Genomic DNA, 22423 nt, shown 5'->3' on the forward strand with positions numbered 1-22423 from the left:
GGTTATTCAGTGGTGTGTATCCTACACAGTCATTCATCATGAGGTTGAAAATAAAGTAAAAGTGCTCTTTATATGCCAGATCCTTTAAGAACCCTGCATTTAAGTTCTGAAAATCCAAGCAGATGGAATGCAGCATCAGGGAATTCCTTTTTCCTTCATGGGTGCTTTCCATATCTCTAACTCAATCTCCATTATTTTAAACTGAGGTAGAATTTGTTCTTGATGATCTTTCCAGTTCACAACACAGTAAGATTAGCACTCTAAAGCAGATGGAAGATGAGAAAAGAATAGGACCACTAAATATCTGCAAAATATGGGCCACCTGAAAGAGCCCTGCTCTACACTCTTAAGTGGAACCAATTTGATTTGATTGTCCACACCTAAAAACTGAGTTAAGCCTCCTCCTTTTTAGTAGTTTAAATGCTGCAGGGTTCTTGTCAGTCTCTAGTCAACTGGATAGAAATGAATAGCAACCATATGTTGCTGTATTCAGCTTTATTAAAAGCACAGTGTCCATCAATTTAATCACAGTACAGTGCTTAGGAAAAATATTCAAAACTCACTACACAAAAATTATTTAATATGCCAAACCTCACTGAGGAGCACCAAACTTCCAGCCTGTGGAGCAAGGGCCAATTTATTTGTCAATCACGAGTCTCACACTGACCTCACAAGAATAACAAGTTATTACTTAGCTGAGCAATGTCATTGTTACTACTCAACACTTGAGCCAATGCCATCTAATGAACAATAATTACTTCTACTGAGACAGAAAACACACTGCTCCAAAGAGTCCCTTAATGCCTCACTTTGCTGCTCAGCTGATTTCTCCATCCTATCAGATGTAACTGTCATTTAAGGTAAAGCCTAAGGAACTCTGATATGATGGAAAGTTCTTCAGCTGTGGCTCCATAATCATCACAGCACTTGTAGAGGCTGAAGGCAGCCTAACTGAGATACAAGTGTAGGATCTGGTACAAGTCACCAGACCAACAGCTTTAAGGATAAACAATTTTGCTAATCTCAAATGTATAACAAAAAATACAAATCAATAGTACAATTATCGGGGTGAAAAATCCTGAATCCAGTGACTCACTAATACTGGGAGTGCAAAGACACACTTATGTTTATTAGGAAGCAGAACACTGCTTCTGTGGATCAGAAGCCCTGACCAGCTGACAAGCTCAGAAAATTCCAAATTAATCAAACTGTTGCAGAAACACCATCTGGATTTGTTAACCAGTCATTACATCTCACCTTTGCACTATCAAATGAAGATTTCCCACATAAATGACAGTATCTCTAAGCAACATCCAAAAATAGCTGATTAGTGTAAATGTTATCAAACATTTACAGCATATACGTTTATAGAAGCTGACACCAGAATTTCTCAGCGTTCTTAATGGATTTTAGAAGGAGGAAGTCTCTTCGAGGTCACAACACAAAATGCCTCCCTAAGACATGTTTAAAGGATGCAAGGCTCCATGAGGGAGGAACGTGTTTTTTCTCTGATGTATGCCCCATGAATCTAACAGCATCCACAGATGTTAATACCAGACAGAAATCCTCAACTGACTCATAAATAAGAGCCAACTCAAAAAAACTCTTAGTCATGCTGAACTGCAACTGCCCTATGAGCAATCTCACTTTATTTAACAGAAGTGTTCTCAAAGGAAGACATTGCTCAGCCTGATCAAAGGCATCAAAACCTAGTCCATATGTGGATTATAGCACATATTTCCTTTCCAAAAAAGTATTTTCTAAAATGCCAACATTCACTGAGGATCCCATTCATTAACATATTTGATGCTTAAATTTTAATTCAGAGACTGACAAGAACTTGCAGAAGTGGTTTTGGGGATGCAGTGCCCCTTCAAATGAAGGCATTACAGCCCATGTTTCAGCAAAATATGCCCCACAACACAAATGGTGTAATAAATTCAAGTACTCTGTTCTTCAAAGAGGTGATAAAACAAGTCTTCTATAAGTGAAGTTGGAGCTTAGCCTCAGTCTCAGAAGATCACTTAAACTGGTAACAAGACACATAACAACAAACATAAAAAGACAGTAATTTTTTTACCGCAGTTTGAGAAATTTCACATATACCAAAGAGCTGTCAAGGGATGAAAACTGTTTCTTTGTCACTGGACCCACTCTGCAGAGAGCTGTGGGTAAGGCTGAAGGGCAGGGCAGAAGCATGCTGTTCGTGTTTCATTATTGAATATTCATGCATATAGTCAGCAAAATAAGAAAACCCATTGGGGCAGACACATCACACAGTAGGATTTCACAGAGTGGGGAAAATCAAGGAAGGAGATACCTTCTGTGACTGTTATTCCTCCCCCTAATTCTCGCCCCCAGAAATTATAACATCACTGCTGCAGGGTAGAACACACAGAGTTTTTAGTATCTCAAAACCACTCTGACAGTCCTGCTATGCCAGCTCAACTAGTCCCCTTTGGCCTCTGGCAGCTTTCTTTAAATAAAACTTCAGGACAGGAGGGAAAGCTAGCAGCAAAATTATTACAGGTGGCTGGATGAATCCTCTTGAAGAAATGGTTTTGAAGGTTTAAGGTCCCAAGACACAGCAGGAGCTCCTCTCAAAATGTTGGATTCAGATGAAATTGCCTCCCACTTTTCTAGCACAGTGTGTCATCAGCCCCTGGGAGCTGACATCCAGTCCCCCAAACGTAGATATCCTCTATAAACTTGAGCAAAATCTTGGACAAAAGCAAAACCCTCATTAGTTCTCCAAAACAAGCACTCAACTTTTCACAGCTTTTAATCTATTTAAATAATGGTAGAAGAAAATAAAATGTACTAACTGAAGGAATAACTTCCAGGTTAGCAAAAGTCTCTACCAGCTCCACGCCAAGGGCCTTGAAATTAATCCACCTTCCCCACTTGTCATCTATTTAAACATCTTTTCATCATAGCTGCCAACAGTTTCTGTGCTGAAGTCTCAGATCCCACTACACTATCTACGGTACTTCTGACAAATACACTTTCTAAAATCTAATAACCAAAACACATACTAGCTTAAAGAGGACTACTGAAGTAAGAAGGAAGGAAAACATTCTCAAAAGGACACAAGGGTGTTCTTTGAGGCTCCTCTCTATCTTTTTATGCTTAAACTCCCTAGGTTTTGAGAAATTATTTAAATGCAACTTTGCAGGTCATTAGTTCATCATATTGCCTCATTGCTTAAAAATACATTAGAAATTTGCATATTTTTAAGATAGCATGTTTGCAATACTAAGTCTTCAGTTTAAGAGCTTTCATAATCCTGTTTTTCAAACTTGAAAATACACTGCTGCTGAAACACTCAACAGCAAAGAACAGAGCTGACAGGCTGAAGTGCAAAGACTCCCTTGAAAATCTACCCTACTTCTTCACGTCTTTCCCTTTCCTAAAAGGAAACTAGGTCAACAGTACAAGATGCCTCTTTCCCAAAGCACACTCTGCCCAACTAACAAGGGTCTGGCCTACAACACTGCTTTTGTATGAAGCTCTCACCAGGAAAAAGTCTTCCAGCTATCAACATGCTGTTTCTGCTGCTTCCTTCTCAGCTGCTGTTTAAACATTACAATTAGAAGTGTGCTTTTCATTATATTGTCAAGCTAATGGAGTTCACTTGGAAACACCAATAATACAAGCCTGACTGAAAAGATGCAAAATTTTTTTCAGCGAGGACAGGACAGCAAGGAAGACAGAAAAGGAGGGAGGAAGACAGAAAAGGAGGGAAGGAGGGAGGGAAGGAGGGAGGGAAGGAGAGAGGCTCATGAATACAAGTACCTTTTGAAACAAAACCACCACACACTGACTCCCCTGATAAACAGGAGAAATAGACCTAGACATCTCACTGACTTAATCACCCCATTTCCCTCACAATTACCCAAAAATGGAAAATAAAGCTATTTAAGACACTGGTCCTTTCTTAGTGTAAAAAAGTTAATTAGTCACCTCTGGGTTATACTACCACACTTCTAAGAATAAACAATTGAGACATCCAGCACTGAGCACAAGCAAGTGGGTCAACACTGCCGATGCACAAAGAATTTATGTTTGACCAAAAACAGGACAACAAGGAGGACAAAAAATCTTGTGGGAGAAGAAATGGGGAAGTCACTAGTGGAAGACTTCTAAAATGCAGAACAGGTCCACATATGAAATGTACTGTAACAATAGCTGGACATCAGAGTCAGAACCAGCAAGAGAATCCTCTCCAAATTCCATTATGTAAAAAATGGAAAAGGACCAGGCAGAATCTCTGCCCTACTGGATGCAGTCACAGTGATCTTTCTTTGCATGCTCCCCTAAGCAATGTTCTCACTCTTGTCTTGTACACAGGGAACCTTTGTTTCAAGACTGATGGATCACATGTTCTATAGACTGTAGAAGCCACACACTACATCTTGACCAGAAGCCTTGCCTGCTGGCATCTGTAGCACTTTCAGAAAGTGAAGATGTTTCAAGCACATTTTCTAGAAAAAAAGAATAAAAATGTTGCAGCCTGACCAAAAGTTAATACACTAGACTCCAGGTGTGGCATCAGCCCTACAGATCACCGAGAGCTGCAGTATCTGAGCTTTTCCTGTCCAAGGCTGGTCAGCATTAATGAAAGCAAACCCTGCCATTTTTGCCAAATACTGTCTCACTGAAGTTGAACATAACAGAATACATACAAGCCCACTGGTGTGCAACAGTAATTTCTTCATTCAGATTTACTCCTATTTGTAGTATTTGGAATATATCTTCACCGTATCTTCTTATCCTAGTAAGACAATGACTACAGATTCCCTTGTGTTTTTCCATTACTTCAAAAACTGATTTGGGCTTACACAGGTGTGAAGATCAACACAAAAGACACACACAAGCAAAAAACTAGAATCACCTTTACAGGAAAAGAATAATAGTCCAAATCCACCATCATGTCCTCAAATTCCAGTAGAAGGCACAAGCAACTCTCACTTAAAACAAGACCAAAACAAAGCTAAAAAAGTGAAAAAAGGAACAGCCATCCATCCACAAAAATATGAAGACTAAGTGAAAGTAAAAGAAAACACAACAGAACAGATTTTCTATATGCATGAATATTTCCACTTTTCCTTGTACTGGAGCATGCTGCATCACTATACAATCAGAAAGCTTGCAAGAAGTCAAACTGTTACGTACTCAGCTGCTCTCCCCATCCGAAATAACTCCAGTTGCCTGCATGTAACACAAATGGCAGAAAAGAATAGGAATGGAAAAAGAAAGCTTAGAAAAAACAAACCACAAGCATACTTTTCATGTATTTAAAACGCCCTAGAGGTTGTGAGCTTGAAAATGTAAAGGATTTTTTTCTTTATAAATACACCATTAAGTTTATGCTGGGCCTCATGTCCAGTTACTTTGTAAGACATTCTGAAAACTAAGATCATTATAAACTCTTGGAATTGATAAGCAATCATGCATTTTTCAACACAAGTAAACAAAATACTTATTAGTCAACGTAGCAAGAGCAGTTAAAGACTGTTATTCCCTACTACATTCAAATATCTCAGAAACCAGAGTCCAGTTTAGAGCAGTATTTGACTCCAGGCTAAACTCCGCAAATCAAGTGGCAAAGGTCACTTCACATTTCCATTTCTGCCCTCTTTCCAGAACAAAGTTTACCCAGTGGTGAGAGCATCACTTAAATAATACCAGCATGAAAAACTGTGTGCATGTAAACAGTATGAAGAGTACTTTGTTAGGCAGATATAAACACTGGAAAAAAGCTTAAGGGTTCTCACAACATTCTAAGGCAAACACCCATGAAGTTAATTCTGCAACAGTAAGCAAACCTTTCCATGTTAAAAATGAAGGTGAAAACAAATTCATGCTAAAGCCGCACGGCAACTCCAGTAAGACATTAAAGTTTTTACTTATCAATACCCATATTGTCACCCCAAGGTCATACTCAGTGCCATGGAGGCAACAAACCAGCACATACAGCCTCAAAGCACTTCAGAACCATGTGCACAACTTGCATTCCAAGAAATGCTTCAGAACCAGCATTTCTAGAAGACGGTGTTAAAAAAAACACTTTAAAAAGTTACATTTACAGGAGTGTTGATGTATCAAGTGTGGCAGACAATAAACCAACTCATCACATGTAGACAGAGAACAAGAGTTTTCTGCCCTGGCTACTATCTCTAGCTACCAGCCAGGCACACAGATGTATCACAGCTAAAACCAGACTGCTCCTTTCTTTTCAGAAACAAAGGTCTACAAAGGAACACAGTCCCTCAGCTACACATCAGTATTTCAAGGTCCCTGGAGTAGGCTCTGACAAGCACACATGTGGTGCTTTGCACAGGCACAGGCATTGCTCAGGTTCAAGTGGCACTTTTATATCTGGTAGAATTTCAAAGGTAGGCCATTACCTTCTGGTTCCTATAGTAGTAGTTACAGGGAAAAAAAGGTAACACATGTATGTTTGCTTTGGTCATTAAAGGAAGCATCCCTGACTAAGTGGAACAAATTGAGTCACAACTTTGATGGTGCTGATTTAGAAAGAACCACTGGTGTAATGCTGAACATATGCAGTTACCATGGAGTATAAAAGGTTTATTCCTCTCCTGTGTACCGAAATTCTCACTTACTGAATTTAACAACAGAAGCAAACTGAAGTCCCTCAAGTCAAGCCCCAACAATCTACAGCCTGAGACAAATGCCACTCAGCAGCAAGAATGACAGTGCACCTCTGCCAGGTGTGCTGGTGAGATTAAGACACATCCAAATGCATCAGAAACCTGCCAGGATTCACCCAACACTCTTTGCATGACCCTGGCCACAGGGCTATCACCTCAGGCTCGTTCTTCACAGCAACAAAATCCTAAATACCAGGTTTGACAGAGGTCTGAGTGCTATTTCAGGGAGGAAGGAGAGGAAAAAGAGGAACGCACAACCAAGCTGGCAAAGAAAACAAAAGTAAAAGACATGGCATAGTAATGAAAAGGGGACACAGACAGGAGAAAGGGTACAGAAAACAGAGGCAGGGAGAGCAGAGACAGTAGAGAGGGACACAGGAGAAGGGAATGAGGATAAAGAGCAAGATGTTGACAGAGCTTTGCACTGAGCTGTAACCAAGAGTTCCCATTAAATACAATTTCTTATTAATGTAGAAGGATCCAGAAAAACTCTGTAGTGACACAGCATTATTGCAGTCAGGATACATGCTAGTAAATGCATGTCATTATTCACAAATGAATGCACATGTAAAACCCCAGAGCAACTGGGGAAGAAATACCGGAAGATAACTATAAATTTCCAAAGCTGGTAGGCATATCAGAAAAACCACAGAGGAAATGGAGCTTATCTGTCCTTTGTTTCACAAACACAAAAATCCCAGATTGCCAGCCTCTGCACAAATCACTGTACTCAATCTGCATGCAGGGAATGAGTGACCTCTGAAACCAGCTGGGAGTGTTGTTAACTTCTATTTCCTTGACAGAAAAAGGCCTGATGGTTGGCACAACACTACTCATCATCTGAAACTGCAACAAGAAGAAAGCCACCAAGTGCTAAGACAACCCTCATGGATACAAGGTCTGTCCGTGGAGGAGAAGCATTACTACCTCCCATAGATAGAAAAAAGTCTTCAAACTGACTGTGGTGACCTTGAACCAGCTACTTACCTGCCCACCTCACTGCTACAAAGCTCTTTACTAACAGCATGAAAATTCCACAGACTTTACATGCCCAAGGCAAAAAGCAGTCAATGCCAAGCAGGAAGAGGGGAGAGGCAAGAGGGGAGAGGAGCAGCTGTCCTTAGACAGCAGCTCCTTATCCTGCACATTTTCACACAGTGAGGAGTTGGGTTTGGCTGACCAGGGTATGCTACATCTATAGACTGGGGAAAGCAATGCTGCAGGAGCAAAGAGAAAGAGATGCAATAACAGAAAGTAAGAGATTTTCAGCCAGAAGCTCAAAACTCTGGTTTTGTTTGTTTTTATTAACACCCACTTCACTTTGGTGTCTAACATTTTGGAAAAAAATTGAATTTATTAAAGATTCAACACATATGCTACTTCATTTAAGATTCAGGAGCTAACAGTATATATCTCAGTCCTTCAGCATAATCACAGAAGACCTGGGCTGACAGTCTTGATATTCTGAAGGTTAATGAAAACAGAATTTCTTTTTAGCCTTTTCAAGTTGATTTTCTGCTTCATAAAAGTAATATGCATAACCCTGATTTGTTAGGAAAAAACCCCTTCCAGATCACCTTTGGGACCAAATTTAAACCTGTACAAACTAAAAACAACAAGCAGACCAGAAAGACAGAAAATGGAAAGTTGTCATTCCAAAACTATACAACAGAGCAACAATGGAATACAAGATACAGACAAGTCAGACTAGTCACTCCATGTGTTCTTAAATACTAACAGTGTGTCTTGGTTATCACATTATTTTGTATTTGTAAGTTTCAGTACTCAAAAAATGGGGCTTCATATAAACTTTCAATTAAGGACTAAGCAATGCCAGCAGCCTGGTGCCTTGGAAGCTAAAACATTTTTGTCATTAACACATTTTATAAAGCACATCTAAGTTTCCACTGTTAGCTGAATATAACATATGCTTGTTCTGTGCCTCAGTTATGCAACTATTCAAGGAGGAACTCCTCCTCTCCATTTCACACTGTCAAGCCTGGATCAGCAGGGACACTCTAAAAAAGCAGAATATTCCAAGTTTTTTATGCCATCTAATTTGACTGCCTGTGTGCCATTTTGTTTCATTTCTATTTACAAGCCTCTGAGATTGGTGGGACCTACTATTCTTGTCAGAACATTATCATTTGCTGCTGACCACTGCTTGTAGTCATGCTGGTGAATTATTTAGTCCTCCTGTTATATCCCATGCTTAGCACAAACAGAAATCATCTAAGTAAGTTTATAAAAGCAAACTAAACTCCAGATATTATATTTGGTTCTGATAAAGTACGATTTGCAAAATGTTCTGGTCAGTTCTGTGTTTAAGACCTCTCCTTTTCCCATGGTTAATACTCTCAACACAATGCGAACAGATCTCAGATTACATAAAAATCTACTTTCTTCCAGTGTTCAATGTACTTCCCAAAACTAAACAGGTGGTATTTTAGTGGAATAAGCTTCTAAAATAGAAAACATACATTGAATAGCTTTTTAGAAGGAAGTCAAGTTTTCAGTAAACCCAATGCCAAAGAAGATTTCGTAACAAGTACCACCATTTCCAGCTCAGTTTTGGAACACTCCAGATGAGGGCTAAGACCTCTGCACAAAAGGCGGCAAGAAAGCACAAGAGGCAAATGAGCTCAAAGGATCCAACAGAGACAAGGATAGGTACTGGAGTGTGACACTGCAGTGCTCCCCCTACTCCCCATTTCACCACATACAGCTTATGCTGAAATGTTTGAGTATTTAATTTCATTAAACAAAATGGCCCTTCTGGCAACCTTTACTTTGGCTAAATAAAATCAGACCGCGATCTGAGAATTAAAGCAGGGCCTGGATCACCACCAAATCAACGAGAGTACCCACTAAGTTATTACAAGCTTGTGCAACTCATCAGTAACCATAATAAGAAGGCTCAGGCAGAGTGCCACCTAATTTTATCATCAATGGAAAATTGTAACATTTCTACCACTGCAATGATGCTTAACACGGCTGTCTTAGCTTACAAATTTCCAGGCTACCAAGTCACACAGACTATTTGGATAAGACATTTAAACACAGTTACAGACAAAAAATTTACATACTCCTTTCTAAGATACAATTTTGGACTATAGTTGATCAACTAACAAGATATATATGCATAATAGCAAAGAGGAATATAATGTTCTACAGCAGCAGAGATAAAGGATTTGGTGCCTTTTTTTCTTCTGACTTTTAATCTTTCACTTTAGGTACAAGCCTCACTGCTGGAGGACACTTATTTATGGCTTGTGCATAAAGCAGGGGAATCATTTTTCTACCAGTTTAAAATCTTTAATTATAAAGTTGTTTGTATTTCACTGTTGTAACAAAATTCAAATTTATATGCTCCTATTCCTATGGTATTAAATGATGACTAATTAAGTTTAAAGTCCTTAAAAATTCACTAGAAAAGAAACAGCTTTTTCATGAAGAGCACTCGACAAATTATGAAAACCAGAGTGTTTAAATGAACATTTCCTTTGCCTGATCACTGCTTAGAGTGACACTTGTCAGTATTGGCAATGTTCATCATTTCAATAAGAACTTTACATCTGGGATTTATTCAAAAGTAAAAGCTTTAGTTCCTTGTCCCCACCTTTCAGAAGGCAGCCCATACTCTAGGAAAACAACAATTAAAAAAACATATTTAGAGGATCAGCAGCAAAATCAAAACCCTAGAGTTCTCTAGAGTTCAGCAGTACATCAAACTTTGTTACTGTGTAATCTCCTAATATAGCCAGTATTTTTATTTTTAAATTCCATATGCCGAGTACTCTTCTTCAGACATATCCAGTCCTAATGTAGCAGCTTTATCCTGAAACTGCGGGCAGATATTTTAGAGTAAAATCTTTAATCTGTGCTCCTTTCAGCAGACCTATCATGCCTTCAGCCAGCCCAGACAGTGAGTGCCACAAAGTCGCAAGAAAACAAGTATCCTTAAGGGATTTATCCTAAACAAAGAGAAACAGGAGCAGCCAGTCACCCAGAAGTAGAGAGGCCAAGGATCTAGCTTTCCCAGCCCATCAGTAAACTACCACAGAAAAGCTCATACAATGGTTCCCCTTGTATGGACTAAAGCAGTTTTTCCTCGCCGTAGCTTAAATAAATAAATAAATAAATAAATAAATAAAGCCATTCATGTGTGCTGTTTTGAACTACATTTGCACTGAACAGTCTTTTGAGTTGTAATTGCACTGTAGCCAGAAGTTCTACTCTTACTAGAGCACAGCTACACAATGACTGCAGCACTAACTTCAGTGTCACCTACACTTAAGAAGGGTAAAATAAACACTAACTTCTTCCTTACCCTTCCCATCCTAGAGATGGTGTAGGTGGCTGCTGACCTCTGTTGTTTAAATGCAGAATCAGGCTGCTAACCAGAAAAAAAAACCAGCAAGAATCTTGATGTATAGCTTTGGTACACACAGCTTTACAACAAGGAGGGCAGTGTCAACTCTCAGCATTCTCAAGACAGCCACGCTGCCTGACCCTCCACTATCACAGGCCATGCACCTACCACTATGAACAATTAGGAGTGGCATGTTCTGGCCTGTTTAAGGGTTTTGATGCTGCCTGGCCTTGAGAGACTGGAAGAGCAGATCACTTTTTTATATATACTATTACCAAAGAAGAAAAGCAGCAAATTCTCTGCCATTTGCTGCCACAGGGTCAGTTCCCCCCACAGCAGGGCTGTATACCCCCAGCCCAGTGGCACATTAATGGCAGCAGAAAATGCTGCATCCACAGCACAGCACATATACAAAACCAGTGTTTGTGGGCCTGCTGGGGAGTAAGGGACAGGGAAGGAAATCATCTGGCTGTTAAACAGACAAAACTCATCAGTGCCATGGAAAGCATCATCATCTCAGCATTAGAGTCAGCCTGTTCAGGGGAATGAACAAGCCTCCCCAGTGCAGTGTATCAGTGGAATTTGAGCTCCCAAAAACAAAACCAGTGAGCATCAGGAATGAAACATCTCAAAGTCAGCCTTTGTGGTACCTTTGAAATAGCAGTGCATGAATAGGTATTAGAAGAATTTTGCAAAACCAGATTTCTTCAAATATCAGTGGCAAAGAAGAGTCACCACAACAAATTGATCTGGTATCAAATGACATCCATTACTATAATGTGTGTAAAACATTTTGAGAGATTTTAAGTAGATAAAAAGCTGCTTATGTATCTGAAAAAACTGTACCATTTTTTCCCTGCGTGAATGTGCACACACACATATTCCAAAGAGCATTAAGAGATGTAATCTTATTTTTCTATCTCTCATCTTACGGCAGAACAAGCACAGGCTGGCTTTGGTTGTTTCTACTGGTAGGACAGTATGTGAGAAGATATTCTTTTGTTGCCAGTACAAACATCTAGAGCCAAGCAAAAATTTATCTTCTTCTGTCAAAAAAGAAGCACAACAAAACCTACAATAAAACACACATACACATAAAAAACAAACAAAAAAAACCTAAGTAAAAAAAAAATCACAACACCCCCCAAAAAAAGAAAAACAATAACAAAAAAAAAAAAAAAATAGAACAAAACAAACACACAAAAAAGCCCAAACCAACCAACCAACCAACTAGAAAAAAAACAAACAAAACAAAAAAAAAAGACAACAAAAAAACCCACACAACAAAATATGAACACTCACCCCAGCCCTGGTAACCAGGGTTTTCACAGAGAAAAGAACTAAAGGAAACCGAACAAAAATACTGAAGCAGAAAAGGGAGAATAAAGCATTCTCAGAAAGATTATCAGTCAATGACAATAGGACAAACACAACTGGTTGAGTGGCAGCCAGGTTATCTTTCCTGAGAATCATACTGAACAAACCTGCTCTCCTCCAGATTTGTAATCTCCCTGACAAATGGTGTAGGGCAGTATTTACAGCAGCTGATATTAACCAAGTCTGCCAAATTGATTCTGCAAAGATGCAGAGTATCTTTCACATCCCAGTTTGCACTGTAACTGATCCAAGTCGGAGCTGCATTTAAAATATTCACAGTGTGAATCACTTGTGAATTGTAATGGACTTCTATGTGTCCAGAAATTATCTTGAGCATACAAGGAAAACATATCTGTAACTCCTCACAATATATAACTTAGAGCTTATTGACTCAATGCCAAAGTAATCAAATGTTTTTAATCTGCAAAATTTAAAGTGAATATCCAGAAAACAAAACCTCACTTTCTTTTCAATTTACATTTAATTTCAGTGCTGTGGGTAAAAGCCAATATGGAGATGCTGTAGTTTTCTAACAACGATGTATCAAAACATTAATTATGACTACATTTAATAGAAAGGCAAACAAAACTGGATGCATGGACACTCCATGGACACTGGATGCATAGACACTTTGCCTATTGCTTGGCATCACTGAAAGTCAAATCAATTGGAAGCACATGATCCTTCTAGGGCAGGAGGAATATACAGTGAAGCACAGCAGTTGGGAGTTAAAAATGAAATGGTTAAGTATAATGAAGGAAAGAGGCAGGAAGTGCCAAAATCAGCAGGGCTTAGAAAAGACTGTATATGCAGCAGAACCACCTGCCTCATTTAAGAATAAGTAGGAAGCCCAAATCCCACATTACCTCAGAAATTATGGGTCAGAGTCTTCTAAGAACAAAACAGAACAAAATTTGAGACTCTGAAAGGGGGCCTGAAAACTCAATAAACTCTGGAAAAATTAGAGTTCCCCAGTGCAGGCTGAGATTTTCCATGGCACCATGCCAAGGCAGCAGCCCATACATGCCCAGGGGAAAAAAAACACCCTCAGATCAGAGGCTGGCTTTCAGATGGGGTCACCTCTCTTCTCTCACAACCTCCCCCATCCTTCTCTCCCTGTCTCCTCAGGGGAGATAACAGGACAAGCTGCATCCCTGCAGGAAGTGGGAAACCACCACAAGAAAAACTGGTTTAGAAAAGGTAAAATATGTGTAGAAAGTAGAGATGCAGAAGAGGGCAGGAGTGTAATCTAACTTTAACATGTAAGGACATGAATTTTCCTAATTAACGAACCTGATCCTGCCTGCTGGAGTAGGACTTTCTCTAGCCAGAACAAGGATGTCAAAATGGTCTTCTGAGAGCTGCCAGAGTGACTAAGAGGACACCAGTGGCATGCACAGTTATGTACAATTAATTTTTTTAATACAAGCTATATGAAACGTTTTGCAGAACTTTTGCTCTATAATGCATCAGGTTTTAAGATAATTATGTATTTTTTGAAGGACTGGGAAAACACTCAGTGGAGTGAAACCTACTCACATCAAGCGTGTTTTTTTTCTCCTTCTAAATAAACAGTTAGTCTGCTGTCCAACAAACTGTGACCTGCTCCCAACAGCAACCATACCTCATCTGGGATATCTAGATGATAACAAAAAATGATGTGATGAAAAACTGGGTAAGTCTTAAAAGTGTTCTTGAGGATGTTTTTATTATATCTAGAAGTATCCCTAACAATTGCTTACCCACATGGTAAGTAAGAACATTCCATACTGAACACATTCTAGTGTTGTGAAGGACACCGACCCAGCTCCTGTGTAAAAAGGGTTGAGCTCCTGTGTTACATGCACAGGTCAGGTCAGCTTTCAATAGAGACACAATCTGTGCATGTTCTGTGTTCAACTCTTAAGTACTGAGGCAAGCCAACAACTCATGCACAAGTTGATGCAGGCAGAGTTCATTTTTCAAAAGTACGTCTACATTAAATGTCTATTTTGTATTTTTTCCATGCAAATAGATATTCATAGACATCAGATACTTGCAGGCAGTAAACAAGCCAAAGTACATGCAGTGCCATCAGCTTTATTGAAAATTCTTAAATACATTAACAACAGACTGCTATGAAATGTTTAACATCCATTCTAATGAGTGCTTTAATCCCATGAATGATTATATTAATTCTTATATGACATTAATTGTTCAAACCACAGGGCCTTCAAGTGAATATTGCAAAAGGTCACTTTCCAGCAGGATGCAGGCTGTTAACAGGCAGCACAACAAAGGTGACTGTAGTGCTGCTTCTCATTGTGTCTGTCTGCAAGAGCACAGTTGGTTCTCCAGGGGAGAAACCAGCTACAGGGGGCTGTAAAAACACCCTGCTGTGGAACAGGTGCAGCTATTTTTCCCACACAGAAGCATTCCCTCTAATTTACCCAAACACCGCAATAAGGAGATTTGATCAAACCAGCCTCCCTCAAACAAAAGCAAAGCCCAGGGCATAGAGCCAAGAAAGTAATTTCAGCAAATAACACATTCATTTCTTGGACACTTCATACAGCAGACAGTTTTTCTTTGACTTTGACATTATGGGTTCTGCATACTATGTCAATATGATTTAATCAAATATTAGTTTCTCCCACAATGTTTCTAATTTATAGGCTTAACAGATTAATTGCACTCTTTCGACCATTTAAAATGCAAAACAAAAAACACAAAAAAAACCACAAAAAACCACAAAACCAAAATCAGAACAACAGCAGAACAACAGCACCACCACCACAAAACAAAAACAACAACAACCAAAAAAAAAACCAAACAAACAAACCAAAAAAAAAAAACACCTCTGCTTTATTCTTTACATACACTTTTTTTTTTTCCCTTTCCAAAATGGGAGGACACATTCAGTGTTGCCTAGAATGAAAGTACTACTGGAATACTTTGATATAGAGCTGTACATGTTCCAGTTACAGCACAATCATATTTCCTAGGCAATTGGTTAATATCTAGAGTCAGTTGAAGATACTTTTAAGATAACATAACAATAGTACACAGAAAAATTAATTCTACTCAAAAAAGGTAAACAGTAATTAGCATTTCCTAATGTTATCAGTTTTGCAGAGATCCTGTAATCAGCCTAATGGATAAACAGCCTGCCATGTGTAATACGCACATCTTAAAGGATTTAAAGTAGAGGATAGAAGATTTGTTTAAATTATGAGACTTGAATTTTATTAATGTTGTTGCCAAAAGCAGATAACACATTCACAAGAGACATCACGGAGCTTTCATCTATTGTATGTTAAAAGCAGTGTCTCAGAAATCTAATTTTGCAGATCATCAGATACAGTAAGTGCTATGTTAATTTTTCATCCACGTTTTCAGAAGCATAAAAGATGCAAGACAAGATAAGCAAAAATTATTAAAAATATTTTTCCATCCATCAACGCAGCATTGAAAAGTAATATTGAAGAAATTAGACATCAAGTACACAAACTTCTGGTGCATTTTAAAAGGCTACCAGTAGTACTTGTCTCAATTTATTTTCTCCCTCTTAGAAGTTCATTAAACAGTAAGAAAAAATATATTTAACACAGGAAGTTTTAGCATAACATAGCCTAATACATGAAAAATAGTCACATGAAAAAATACAGCATTTTCTTAATGGTATGAATATTACAAGGGCCTGACAGTCTTGGTGACTTTGAATGCATTTTCTGTTCTTATTGCACCCAAGGACAATAGCAAGTGCAAAACTCAATGCTTGATTTCACTTCCTGGCTTCAGAAGCTGCAGAGAAATATTTTGAGGAGCACAGCTTTTCATAACTGCACAACAACTTAAGTACTTCTAATACAAAAATGTTTTTCAGATGTACCATCACTTGACATCTAACCCCAAAAGGAAACCAAGTACACTGAAAGAGGGAAAAATATTGAGAATAAATAGTCTAACTTACAACACTGGGAGGCAGCACTGAGCAATGGTTTCTTCTGGACTTCCTCCTGAAAGGAATACTAAAGAAGGGAAAAAAATAGGAAGGAATATAGACAGATAAGAAAGCAAATTATAACCTTATGACAGCATGCCACACATTAGAGAAAATCAAAGTACAATATCTATAAGCATAATATCTGTAATATATTCTTCATTATATCTGTATTTAAACACACTCCCAGAAGGGTCCTCTTTTTTCCAAAACCACATTACTAAGTACTTCTGTTTAAGCTGAAGTCTGCTTTAGAGCAAGCATAGGCCCTATTATCAATTCTGAAACCTCCAATTAGACAATGAAAAGACCTGATTCTCCACACCACTGTGTCAGTGTGATAGGGAGCTCTAAACTTGGAATAAGCCTGTTTACATTTAGGCACTCCAGCACAGCTTCAACAGTTCAAAACTGATGTGGGCTCACAGCAACTCTGAAGTAGAAGATGGCAGCAGTAAGGTAATTAATGTGCCTGGCAAGGCAAGAATACAATATTTGCCCAGCCAACACTTGCAAACTCTCCTGTGATCCACTTTACATCCAAACATGAAGAATTTTTCATCTCATTTAATACTGAATTAGAGAACACAGGGGTATTTCAATTAGTCAGCTTTGACTTTTTACAAAGCTGTTTGTTACAGCATCAAAGCGATCCCTAGGGGAATGCCAGTGGTTTTATTTTGTTATTCTCTTCTATCTTTTATTACATAAAAATATGAGAAAATTAGGACAATTGACCAAAATAATGAGAACAGTCCTTGCTAGGAAAAAAAGATCTGACAACGAAGGAAGTGGCAAACTTAGCAAGCGGGTGTTGCAGCCTGTTCAAAACAGAGCCACCAGACAGTCTCTCCTTGGATTTGGTAGGGATTAATGATCAGTTCTGTGCTTGGAAGGTGACAACCCACAGACTTCCGCTGCAGTTATCTTCCAATCTGTGCTATTTAAAATGCACAAGGGATTCTGAAAGGTGGTTGGTCTTATCATCAGCAAACTGCCAACCCACCGAGTTAATCAGGACTGTGAAAACAAAAACTGCCGGATCTCACAGCACTGACTGGTTGACAGAGTGGTGAAAGGAAGTCTGCTGATGAGCAATTTCAGCAGCACAGGACAGCAGTGGGTTCTGAATTATTATTCTCAGAGATCCCAGAATGGCAGCAAGTTTGCTCTTTTTAAGGCATCAGCCTGACGGCTATCAGGAGTCCCAAAATGAAAACAGAATATTAAGTGTTTGTAGGAAGAGAGGCTGGAAAGCATTTCCATGAACTCCAAATGAACCTGCTTCTTCAAGATTCCTGTGCAGCTTTAGTATGTTCATTCATCATAGCAAACAGAGATAGCTGAACTTAAGACAAAGAAGACAGAGGCACAAAGTTGCCTTGTGCTAAAAAACACTGTGCAGACCAGGATTGTGCAGCCCAAAAGGTGAGGTCTGTAAAGCTGAGTGGCAGAGACTGGATGCATGAGGATCAGTCATTTAATTTCTCCAAACAAATCTGCCTCCAGCTTGTTTCTCAAACACTGGGTTTGTTTGCTCAGAGCAATTAAGATATTTCTTCAGGCAATGCACAATTAAGGTTCTGAATTTCTTTTTTGAGAACATAACTGACTGCATTTAAAGGGCAACTGGCATCCACAAAAGAGAAATTCATTGTGTGCTGTTCAACACAAGGATACTGCCTCTGGCTCTGGAAGTTGCTGAGCTACAAGTCACTGCCAGTTAGGGGAATATGCATGGAAAATCTCATCCCCTTTCTGGGTGGTTGGCAAATGTGGAGAACTTTAGAAGAACCACCTGATGTCAGGCCCTGCACAGTTTTTTTTTTTCCTCTTTGATCACAGGGAACATCCATAATAAATCTGAGATCATTAGAACACAAACACAGAGTTATGACTTTGTTACTGGTATTTGGTAAGAGCATGCAGTTAGCAAGCAGATGTATGGCACTTCAGGGAAAGGGGAGACTCAGAGATCTCAGGATATCTTTCGGGAAGTACTAGCTCAGTGAAGCACTAGAGGGCACCTGTGCCTCGCTGAAGTACCTGAACTGCGGCTCCAGCCCACGGGAGTGGGGAGGCACCACAGCAGCATCACTGACAGGACAACTCACAGACTGCGCTTATCATCGATTCTTAGAGCTCTCAAACTTCTAGGAAGCCCTAAATTCTTTAAGTTTTTTTATCTACCTGAATATGGGGTCTGTCCTCAGTCAAAAATAAAACCCACCTCATTTTCCTTCATTTGCACAGTAAACCAAATCACTCATATAATGAACAGAAAGGAATAGATGAAGGATCCCAAAACAAAAATCTCCTGAAGTCATTGCACTGCCAAGTTATCTTGCTATGGAAACTCTTGCTATGGAAAGAGACCTGTCAGAAGAGGTTTCAACAGCACCATATTCTTACTCAATGGTGTTCACATCAACATTGAGTATTCAGTTTTTTCTAAATACTTAATTTCTGGTACAGGCATTAACATGTTAAATCTTATTCTGCAAACAGTATGAACTGTAAACAAAATTTTATTTGTGCAACAGGCTCTCTTAGAAATAAAAAAGTAACCTGTATTTTATAGCTGCATAGCCAAGTACACACTAGAGCCAGAAAACCAAAGCCAGAGCTACCTCGTATTCTAACACAGGATTTATATAAATTGAGCTGTTAACAACTGCATTAGGACAAAAGGCAACAGTCCTCAGTTCAAATGAAGATTCAGTATCTTGCTTTGTCTTCTTCAAAGAAACTGTCAACTACAAAAACTTCCTTTTTTACTTGATTTCACAAATTTCACAGGTTGTCTACCACAGCCTGTCAAAAATGGTTTCAACTCTCTGCTCAGGTAAAGCATAGTGTTGCCTTTCCTTTGAACATATTCACACCAACAAAACATTATTCAAGCACTTTCAGTATGCAGAAGAATATTCCTCTCCTTAATACTAAACAGTACACTTGAGAAGAGTTCTGTAAGCAGTTCATGGAAGACTTGTAAATGATCAACATTTAGTAGTTACCCTAATCACAGGGATCTAATACAAACAATAAAAGCTAGTTATAAGACATTCAGGGCTATATTATTCTTTCAATTTAGATATTTACCTCATCATCTCCCAGTGAATTTATTTGTTCTAATTTTCTGGTCCAGTATCTGGCCTCCTCTTCAGGGATATCTAAGTCAAAAAAGTAAGTCACACCACCTAATTAACCAGGCAACTTTGCATCCACCGCCATTAGTATTAAAGATCACACACAAAAAACGCACATGTGATTTTTGAAGAAGTAGGACTGTCTTAGGTTACCACTCAGATGGAAAATAAACATAGTAAACAGTAGCACAGTTCAAGGGCTTACCCTGTTTTTTTGTTTAAAGCTGATAACCAAGTGCACACTTATACAAAGGTAGGAAACAGAAAGACAGACTAGTTCACATTTAATTCAAGTATTAGTTTGATGGAGAGCCATTTCACAACAGTATTTCAGTACACTTCTTATGTTTTATAACATATAACAAGAGCCTCTTCTGGATGCTTTTTATAATCCAAGCAGAACAAGCACACCTTATGCACAACAATAGCACACCTGGTGTAACACAAATTAGGCACCAAAAACTAAACGGTCTCTTATTTCTTTGCCAGCAATAAGCCAAATATTTTGAGGGAATAAACAGTGTTACGGGCAGTCATAATCACATGAAAGCACATTCTTACTTTTACACCACACTGCAGCTTCATTGTGAAATGAATCACAACGTTTTCACCATCTAAAGGAGTTATCAAGTTTCCAGCAAGTAGCAAGCACTTTTACTGTGGTAGCTATTTTCTATTTCACACTTTGAAGTAATATAGAGTCCTAATGGAACACTGACTTCTGCCACTCAAAATTTCACCTTTCAAAGTACATGCTCAGAGATGCAGATAATCTGCTGTGAAAAGCTTAACACAAAATTATTTAGGGATGGAGTGGTGTGAAAACACTGGAAATGAGAAAAAAAATACAATCTGTATTTTTGTTTTGTTTGGGTTTTTTTCTAGCCACTCAACATCCTTAAATGCAGCAACTTCTGAAATCTGGCTATTTATGGCATGGAACTGCACCACTGCAGAAATTTCAGAGTTCACAGAGGAAGGAAATGGAGGGAGCACTCCGGCTAAAAACACCACAAGTCCTGCAAGCTGAAAGGAAGATAGTCCTACACTAGTGCAGTCGGTTTTCCCATCTCCTGTAACTCTTTACACTTTCAGATGGCCTCAGAAGGAGCCAAGAATTTGTTTTCCTGAAATGAACTGTACTCCATGGACACCACCACAATGATAGGCAAAGTTATGCATTGGCAAGAATGGGAGAAGCAGGACAGGGTGGCCTCCTGATGAAAAGGTGACTCTAAAAGTCAACTCTCACTCCTCACAGAAGAAAATAACTAGATTTATTGGCAGGTGAGCATTCCATTGGAAACATGATGCTTTCAGAAAGGACCAAGAACTGCACTCTTGTACTTTGAATGAGAATTTGAACAGAATGTCTGTTCTGCATGTACCCTCTCTCAGCCATACAAACCATCATCTTAGAAAGACAACAAGCCCAAAACACTGCAGATAACAGAACACAAACCACTTTTAACAGGTACATGCCAGATTTAGTGGCATTTCAAATTCCAGCAGTAGATATTTCCTTGGATTATAATTCATGTCCACATTTGTGTAACAGAAACACCACTGATTTTTTATGCAACTAGACTCACTCACACAAGGTGTTAAAATACTCCCCAGCTGAGAAAGTTTTATGGAAGCCTAGTATCTGACTCCTAACAAAAACTGCACTAAGCAGAAGAAAAGATGACCCATTTCTCCTTGCTTGGAGGGAGACCAAAGTGATTTATTTTAACCAAAAACACACAAAGCCAGCTGCTCTTTCTGATGTACAGTACATTACTTTGTTGCTAAAACCTATCAGAAAACAAGGTAAGAGAAACATGAGTCTTCCACAACTACAAGAGCTGTAGAAACATATATGTGTTTTTGATCATTAGGGCTGTGGATCACAGCTGCACAGATTTATTAGACAGTCTCTGTACAAATCAGGGCTGGCATTCAAAGCAAATCTGGACAGAACTGATCTAGAAAGAAGGCAACACTGAACTGAATGGCTATCAGCATACAACCTAGTTTAGGTTGTATGTTGAGGTTTAGGAGGACAAAGTCCAACAATGGCATGAAACAGTTACAAAAATTACAGCAAAGCCCATGGAATTGTCTTGGAAAGACATCACTTCTTTAAGAGGTGAAGAAAAACTCATGAAATGAGGACTAGAAGTCAGAGCACATCCAACTCAAATATGGAGCCTGAAGTCAAGACTAAAGAGACTGAGGCGGGGTGAAGCAAAACTACCATCAGCACTGCAGAAATTGAGGATGTCTCAAAGTAGGCCTCAATGCTTTCCCTTTCCCATACACTATGGTGTGGTGGCATGCCCAGGCATCAAGGAGCAACATTTGCCTCTTGGATTTACTGTTCCTTATTTTCAGCCCAGAAGCCCATTTTATAAACAGAGCTGACAGATTTTTACTGCAGGACTGCTGCTTCTATTGAAACAGCTTCTTATGCAAGTCTAAGATAAAAATCAGCTACTGTCCAGGTAACAGCTGCTGTAATGACATCTTCCTGGTCTCAGAGAAATTCTTGTCATCAATAGTAGTATCAGTAAAATTACTGTATAGCGAACTTAAAACATGAAGGAACTGGCCTATGATCTTGAGTCAAGTTACCGGCTCAAAAGAAATGAGATTAAATTTTTGATTTCTTGAGGAAGCTTTTGTTGTGGTTTGCCTCAGTCAACATCTTTGTTGAAGCTGTTTCTCTAGAATGTACAGAGTGGAAATCCCCAGCAGAGATCACAGGCTGCTTGAAAGGCCACATCCACTGGCCAGCTCCTGCCTCACTGCTCAGCTTTTGACTACAGTGGAAATTATTCCACTACATTAACTTCTGCTTAAAAGATAAAAAGATGAACTAGTT

General features: G+C 39.0%; 1 protein-coding gene across 1 annotated transcript in view; it reads right to left on the minus strand.

Annotated features, from left to right (window-relative positions):
- UNC13B (unc-13 homolog B) overlaps window positions 1–22423 on the minus strand; it is a 178620-nt gene that overhangs the window by 142783 nt on the left and 13414 nt on the right. The window contains exons 7-8 of the mRNA XM_062513980.1: window positions 19511–19581; window positions 16379–16436 (exon numbers count right to left, since the gene is read on the minus strand). Coding sequence (XP_062369964.1) covers window positions 16379–16436; window positions 19511–19581 — 129 coding nt within the window. The remainder of the gene's footprint in view (window positions 1–16378; window positions 16437–19510; window positions 19582–22423) is intronic.

This window comes from Cinclus cinclus, chromosome Z, assembly GCF_963662255.1.
Source record: "Cinclus cinclus chromosome Z, bCinCin1.1, whole genome shotgun sequence".
NCBI classification, from domain to species: domain Eukaryota; kingdom Metazoa; phylum Chordata; class Aves; order Passeriformes; family Cinclidae; genus Cinclus; species Cinclus cinclus.